Genomic DNA, 8,042 nt, shown 5'->3' with positions numbered 1-8,042 from the left:
AAAAAGGATCTCAGCCAGTGGTAAGTTGGGACCCTGACAATTTCAAAAATTACTATTTGAACATCTGCTAGGTGGCAGATACCTCCTAAACCTTCAGAGCTAGGCTATCCAATCTAGAATCCACTTGCTATATATGGTTATTGAGCTCTCACTGGTCCAACCTGAGATGTGCTGTAAAAGACATTTAGTATATTCAAAAGACTTAGCATGAAGAAAGAATGCAGAATAGCTCACTGATAATTCTTATATTGGCTACCTGTTCTAATGATATTCTTTTTGATATGCTGGGTTACATATATTATTAAAATTAATATATTATCACTATTTCTTTTACTTTGTAGAAAGAATGGTAAGCCTCATATGTGGCTCGCATGTATGTTTCCTTTGGACAGAATTACTCTAGAAATTTAGCACTGAAAAAATTTGGTAGTCTTCTAGCGTTTATACCATTGTGGAGGATATTTAGAATAGGAAATGAAAGAATGGATAAAAAAAACAAGAATATCTGGTAGAATAAGCCTGCCTGGAGTAGCTGCCCTGTATTGTGGGCCAGGTGGGGCCTCTGAAGATGTAATAACTCATTCTTACTGAAGAGCCAAATGTGGGAAGCTTGAAAGAGCATAATAGGCAGAGGAACAGAGGATGCAGAAGCCTCAAGATGGCAATGAGCTTGGCATGTTCAAGCAATCGAAGGAGTTCAATGGATAGAATGCATTGTGTAAGACTAGAGCGATGTATGAAGTATGATTGAGTGTGATGTTGGGGGGCATCTAGGTGGCTCAGTCAGTTGGGTGTCTGCCTTCGGCTCAGGTCATGATCCTGGGAGGACATTGAGTCCTGGCATTGGCATCAGCACCTGCTCAGCAGGGAGCCTGCTTCTCCCTCTCCCTTCACCACTCCCCACTTGTGCTTTCTGCTCTCTCTCTCAAATAAATAAATAAAATCTTAAAGAAAAAGAAATATTTAAGTTTTCGTTCTGTTTTTGGCACAGAGTTCCTAAAACTCTTGGAATTTCCTAAGTGATGAGAGTGGCAGAGGTGTCTTTTTTTGTTAATGAGGTGACTTTCGGAAAGCACCTAAGGATGGGAGAAAATCAGCCACAGAGACTGAGTTCAATCCCCAATAGCCAATGAGTTAATCAATCATGACTGTGTAATGAAGCCTCCATAAAAACCCAAAAGGACAGACTTCAGAGAGTTTCTGGGTTGGTGAAAACATGGAGGGAGCAGCACACCTGAAGAGGACATGAAAACTCCACATCCTTTCCCCACACCTGGCCCTATGTATCTCTTTCATCTGCTGTTCCTGAGTGATATCCTTTTATAATAAACTGGTGATCTAGCAAATAAAATATTTCTCTGGGCTCTGTGAGCCACTGCAACAGATGAATTGAATCCGAGGAAGAGGTTGTGGGAACCTCTGATTTATAGCCAGTCAGTCAGAACCACAGGTACCCCAGACTTGTACCTAGTATCTGAATTGCCCTAGGTGCAGGGAGCATCTTTTAGTACTGAACTTTTAACCTGTGCAATCTGATAGTGTCAGAATGGAGTTGAGTTCTTAGACACCTGCTGATGTTCAAAAATTGTTTGTTGATGTGGGGACTCCCTCACACTTTGGAAATTGGGTCACAAAAGGATAGATGGTGCAGATCCAAGAGTGTTTGGTAAACTTGAGTTTGGAAGTCCGGACTTTGGAAACTACTGGAGGATGTTGAGCAGAACAAGGTCATGATCTATCATGATCTTTTAAAAGATCATTTGGCTAATGTCTGGAGACTGGATTTTGGGTGAGCGGTACTCAGGGGGAGGCATTTGTAGCAGGAACAAGCTATTAGCAAGGTTGGTCCAAATATGCAGGCCAGAAGTGGGGGCCATGGACAAGGAATGGGAATGATTCTGGGAGTGGATTCAGTTGCTTTGCAGACAGAAGACAGACTTGGATTAAGTTGGGCAATAAGGGAAAGACATCAAGGATCTGTTTTAGTCAAGAAGTCAGGTGGGTATATCAGACTAGAGTTTTAGGGAGCTTAGAAGTTATCAGGACTGAGACGCCTGGCTTGGTGGAGCTCAGGACTCTTTGATCTCGAGGTTGTGAGTCTAAACCTCACATTGGGTGTGGAAATTACGTAAAAATAAAATCTTTAAAAAATAAAATAAAATCTTTAAGGGGCACCCGGTGGCTGTTGGCTAAGCATCTGACTCTTGATTTTGGCTCAGGTCATGATCTCAGGGGTTGTGAGATTGAGCCCCTAGTGGGGATCCGCACTCAGTGTGGAGTCTGCTTAAGATTCTCTCCCTCCCTCTCCCTTTGCCCCCTTCCCCTGCTTGCATGTGCAGGCTCTCTCTCTCTCTAAATACATACAATCTTTAAAAAAAATCTTTAAAAATAAAAAAAGTTAAATTTAGAGGAGAAAAAGGTAAGAAATTGGGAGAGGAGGCCAATTGAGAAGAGGTGGCCAATTGAGCTATAATAACAACCAAGAGTGTGTTGTGGATGCATTTTATCATCTCAAAGCATAGGAAATAGAAGGCATGAGTGGGAGGGGCAGAGGGAGAGGGAGAGAGAACTCAAACAGACTCTGCTGAGCATGCGGCCTGACGTGAGGCTCCATCTCATGACCCTGAGATCACGATCTGAGCTGAAACTGAGACTTGGATGCTTAACTGACTGAAACACCCAGGTGCCCCTATTTATTTATTTTAGAGAGAGGGGCAGGAAGAGGCAGAACAGGGAAATAAAGAATCTTAGGCGGACTTCCTGCTGAGTGCAGAGCCTGACATGGTGCTCCATGCCATGACTCTGAAATCCTGACCTGAGCCAAAATCAAGAGTCAGGAACTTAATTGACTGAGCCACCCAGGTGCCCCAACACTTTGCAATATGATTATGAGTATTAAATGTTAACAGGTGCTTAGTAACTGCAATTTCTCTTAAGGAGGCTGAATAGGTCAGGGTAAATTGATTCTCAAATTTTTGAGGCCATAGAAGACCACCTTAGCTTTTATGTAAAGAGATTCTAGGGTGAGGTTCATGAATATTCACTATTAATAGCCACACTGGATATTTCTCTCTTTTTTTAAGATTTTATTTTTAAGTAATCTCTACACCCAGTGTGGAGCTTGAACTCATAACCTTGAGATCAAGAGTCACATGCTCCACTGACTGAGCCAGCCAGGCACCCCAGCCACCCTGGATATTTCTGATACAGTTAACAGATCATAATATTAGGAAATCTGTTAATGTAGCATAGAGGTGAGAGCCACACAGACCTCTGTGTTGAATTTGGATGCAGTAGTTATAGATGTGACCTGGTCCAGATGCAGACACTACATTTTTTTTAATTCTTTTTCTTTTTTGGGGGGGGGCATTCTTACTTTTAAGATCAAGAAAAACATTTTTTTAAAGATTTTATTTATTTATTCATGAGAGACACTCAGAGAGAGGCAGAGACATAGGCAGAGGGAGAAGCAGGCTCCATGCAGGGAACCTGACGTGGGACTCGATCCCGGGTCTCCAGGATCACACCTCGGGCTGAAGGCAGCGCTAAACTGCTGAGCCACTGGGGCTGCCCACATCAATTTATTCTTATGAAAACCAGAAATACGAGCACTATAGCTTTTTATGTGGATCAAACTAGATCCCCATATATAGCAATTAATACAATGCATGGTCTCTGATGAGAACCCCACAGATATTACTAACAAATTTTATTATTCTCATACTCCTTATCCCACAGAACATGAACATTACGCAATGGGCAAAACTTCTTTACATCCCAGAGAAGAGCTCTATATCAAGCAAAGAAAACAGAGGGTTGAAAGTAGAGATAGGGCCCCCTTTGCTGACTTCCTCCAGCAGGAAGGGGAGGAATCAACATGATGTAATATGTTTCTACATATTACCGTAACTGTTCAAGATCCTCAATTATAAAAAAAAAAAAAAAAGATCCTCAATTATAAACTCAAACCAAATTCTAAAACTTTAATGTCAATACTAAGCAAATAGCAGGCAAAGGGTTCTCATAGTGGGAGCTGGGAGTCTGGGAGAACCTGGGGCTGAAAAAGCTTTGCAGAGCTTGCCAACATCTATGCAGTGAATGATGGGTCAGAAGTGAACCTACTCACTCTGAGTCTAGCATTTCCCTCACTGAGCCGTAAGTGTCTGCCAATCAATTTTCTCTTATCTATATACTGTAAGTGTACTTTTCTGCTAGTGAATAAGAGCCTTGTAATTCTCTTGATTAAGCAACCTGACAGGTGGAATACATCTGAGTAACTATGGGACTATGGAGAACTATCCTTTCCCAACATATTAGGCAAGAGAGTGCCAGTTTTATAGTATGACTGGCCAAGTTTCAGGAGAGTGGGGTTCCTGGCTGGAGTGGGAGCTATAGTAGAAGTTAATGTTGGCCATGAATAGGGATGCTATAAGATGGTTCCACAGATGAGAAATGGCAATTGAAATGTTTCAGGTGTGGGCAAGATGGAAAACAACCTCTCCATCCCTCTGAATGGATCCGAAGAGATGCTCCATGAGTCTGCTGGCTACAAGGTTCTGCATATCCTGCCATTGGTGGTGCTTGGGATCACCTTTGTCCTTGGCATCCTGGGCAATGGGCTTGTGATCTGGGTGGCTGGATTCCGGATGGCACGCACAGTCACCACAATCTGTTACCTGAACCTGGCCTTAGCTGACTTCTCCTTCACTGCCACCCTACCATTCCTCATTGTCTCAATGGCCATGAGAGAACTGTGGCCTTTTGGCTGGTTCCTATGCAAGGCAGTTCATATTGTGGTGGACATAAACCTGTTTGGAAGTGTCTTCCTCATTGCTTTCATTGCCCTGGACCGCTGTATTTGTGTCCTGCATCCAGTCTGGGCCCAGAACCACCGTACAGTAAGCCTGGCTACAAAAATGATCATTGGACCTTGGATTCTTGCCCTAATCCTTACCTTGCCAGTTTTCATCTTCTTGACTACAGTAAATGATGGAACAGGGAATATATACTGTACTTTCAATTTTGCATCCTGGGGCAACAGTATTGAAGAGAGGTTGAAGGTGGCCATCACCATGTTGACAGCCAGAGGGATCATCCGGTTTATCATTGGCTTCAGCATGCCAATGTCCATCGTTGCTATCTGCTACGGGCTCATTGCTGCCAAGATACACAAAAAAGGCATGATTAAATCCAGTCGTCCCTTACGGGTCCTTACTGCTGTTGTGGCTTCCTTCTTTCTCTGTTGGTTCCCCTTTCAACTGATTGCCCTTTTAGGCACAGTCTGGCTCAAAGAGATGTTGTTTGAAGGTAAGTACAAAATCCTGGACGTCTTGGTTAATCCAACGAGCTCCCTGGCCTTCTTCAACAGCTGCCTCAACCCAATGCTCTATGTCTTCATGGGCCAAGACTTCCGAGAGAGACTGATCCACTCCCTGCCTGCCAGTCTGGAGAGGGCCCTTAGTGAGGATGTAACCCAGACCACTGACACAACAGCCAAATCTGCTTTACCATCTGCAGAAGCAGAGTTACAGGCAATGTGAGAGGACTGAGAGCCATTTTTTAGCTCTGCATGCTCCTACCGTGCTCGCATTTTCAGCTTCACATTACCATGGGTCATACTGAAGCACTCATCATGAAAAATACTTTGGTGTTCCTTGATTTGGGAGGGAAAAAGTGACATAGATGTTATTTTGATTTTGGACCTCAGCCTGTACCCTGGGATAAGTGGAGCTTGTCAAAGAGTACAAGAAAGAAAAGAAAGTGATGGGGTGTTTGTAAAGTTTACATAAGAGAGTATAGTAGGGGGAAAACGTTTGTTATTTCACCATTAAAATTTTGCTTAGGGTTTTTAAAAAGCTGTTTTTAATCAGATTATAGAAATTTCTTTGTATTCTTAGTTTTAGTACTAAGAGTTTTCTTTTTTAAAATCATGAATAGCTATTGGATTGTATATCATGCATTTTATGTGTATATGAAGATGATCATTTAGTATTATCCTTTTATTACACATTACACTGATTAATTTCTGCATGTTAAACTACCCTTGCAGTCATAGGATAAGCCACACTTAGTCATGATGTATTTGGTCTATTTATAAATTATCTCATTAGATTTGTTTAGAACTTCTGCATTTATGTGTATGTAAAGATGGGTCTATTTTCTTTCCCTTAGTGTCCCTATCACCTTTTACACCAAACTTCTAATGGCCTCCTAAACAGACTTGGGAAGCGATTCCTCTGACTCTTTTCTTTCATAAATGTTTAGACTTTCACCAGTGAAGCCAATTGGCCTTGGGTTTTCTTTCTGGGAAGGCTTTTAGCAATGAGTTCAATTTCTTTAATAGTTATGTCCCATAACTATTTCTATTTCCTCTTCTGTCAATTTTGGTAAACTGTGACTTTCAAGGAATTTAGCCATTTCATCCAAACTGTCAAATCTATTGGCATGAAACAGTATAATAACTGTACATAGTAGTTGGTATGGTTTCCTTCACATAATGGGAGTGATGTAACATAACTAAGCTATCTGAAAGCAGGGATTTTGGTCCATTTTGTTCACTGATGGATCCCTACACCTATATGTAAAATAGTGCCTAATGAGTGACAGATGGATACTCAATAAATACTGAATTAATGAATCAATAACAAAAGTGTCATCCAGGTGTCAAGTAAAAACCTTTAATGTCTAGCTAAAATGACCTCTCACCCTCATTTTATGAATTGAGAGTACCCAGGGGATTCTCACTGCAGTTTACAATATTTACAAATTCCCATGTAGTTTATGTTTTTATGAACACCTCTGGTTTTGAGTTTCTGCTTCAAGTAAAGCACTTTGAATGTTGCCTGGTGCTTTTCTTTTGGAAAAAAGTCAGTCCAAGATAGTACTCAGCTTTTTTTTTTTTCTTTCTGCAAATATCACTCACAAATTATGTTACTAGGCAACATACTTTCCTGATGCACTGGCAAAAGAAAGAACTCAAACTAAATATTAGATAGTCCTGTTATCAAAAGTTCCTCACTCAATATGCTGCTTTACTGTCATCTTCCTTCTCCTTTCTTTCATGTCATCCCTAAAGTTTTGCATTTCCAGCTCACAGCAGTGTACCCATTTCATTTGCATTTTTGACTCCTAGAAATGCTTTTTTTAGTTCCCAAGAAATGTCCAACTAAGGTGTGGCCATAGAAAATAAGAAACAAGTAAGAAATGCAAGAGTGCAAAGCCAGGCGCAAAGGATGGTGTACATCTTCTCAATAGAACCAGTGCTTCCAAATAGGCTAATTAAGAAACTTGCTTCACTGTCAGAGCTGGGTTCTTAGGATTCTGCTCACTGGCTTTGGTTATTTGCAACAGAATAGTACCTGCTACATCCTATTTTTCTGTTCTTCATTGGAAGTCTTCATTGTGTATGCCCAGTTCCTATTGCACCATTATATATTAGGTCTCCGGAAGTGAGGATTCTTATAACTTTATGGAATGCTTATCACAAAGAAACACTTATAGACCTTATTGCATCTAAAACTCCAAAATAAAACACTGGGGCTACCACCCTTGGGAAGGATGGGATTACTTCTGCTTGGAAGAGTATACAGAGATGTGGAGAGGACAGAGGGTAAGATGTGGTACAGACTGCCAGCTTCCAACCCAATATTCATCCCCCTCCATTACAAAAAGTAGGTTGAAATTCAACCACCTAAAATAATACTTTTCTCAGCCATCCTTTCAGTTAGATGCAATAAATTCTAAGCAATAACAGGCCATGGTTATATCATATCAGCATATAAAGAGCTTCCTCATTCTTTTTAATGCTTGCATGGTATTCCACTGGATTGATGTATCAAAACATTTAATCAGTTACATATTAATGACTATTTAAATTGTTTCTAATCACTTCTCTGCCCCTTTGGCTAAATTGTTTTAAAGCCTTTTGTTGTTACAAACAATGCTATGAATAGCTGTGTACACACATGTTCTTTTGCAATATGTATAGGTTTATCTGAGGGTAAAATAAAGGTTACATATAACTTAGTTGATTTTCCTGCTCT

At 40.9% G+C, this 8,042-nt stretch overlaps 1 protein-coding gene across 1 annotated transcript; it reads left to right on the top strand.

Annotated features, from left to right (window-relative positions):
- On the top strand, positions 1-6,644 carry FPR2 (formyl peptide receptor 2). Its single transcript, XM_041737370.1, has 2 exons — positions 1-20; positions 4,474-6,644. Exon 2 carries the CDS (start codon positions 4,485-4,487, stop codon positions 5,538-5,540), a length of 1,056 nt encoding a protein of 351 aa, XP_041593304.1. The 5' UTR covers positions 1-20; positions 4,474-4,484; the 3' UTR covers positions 5,541-6,644.
- The last annotated feature ends 1,398 nt before the right edge of the window (positions 6,645-8,042 follow it).

Source organism: Vulpes lagopus, chromosome 2 (assembly GCF_018345385.1).
Source record: "Vulpes lagopus strain Blue_001 chromosome 2, ASM1834538v1, whole genome shotgun sequence".
Classification (NCBI taxonomy): domain Eukaryota; kingdom Metazoa; phylum Chordata; class Mammalia; order Carnivora; family Canidae; genus Vulpes; species Vulpes lagopus.
Note: the sequence above shows the minus strand (reverse complement) of the source record. Positions and strands in the feature narration are given on the sequence as shown.

Coding starts and splice junctions, on each gene's coding strand:
- FPR2 (XM_041737370.1), top strand. CDS start 4,485: ATGGAAAACAACCTCTCCATCCCTCTGAATGGATCCGAAGAGATGCTC.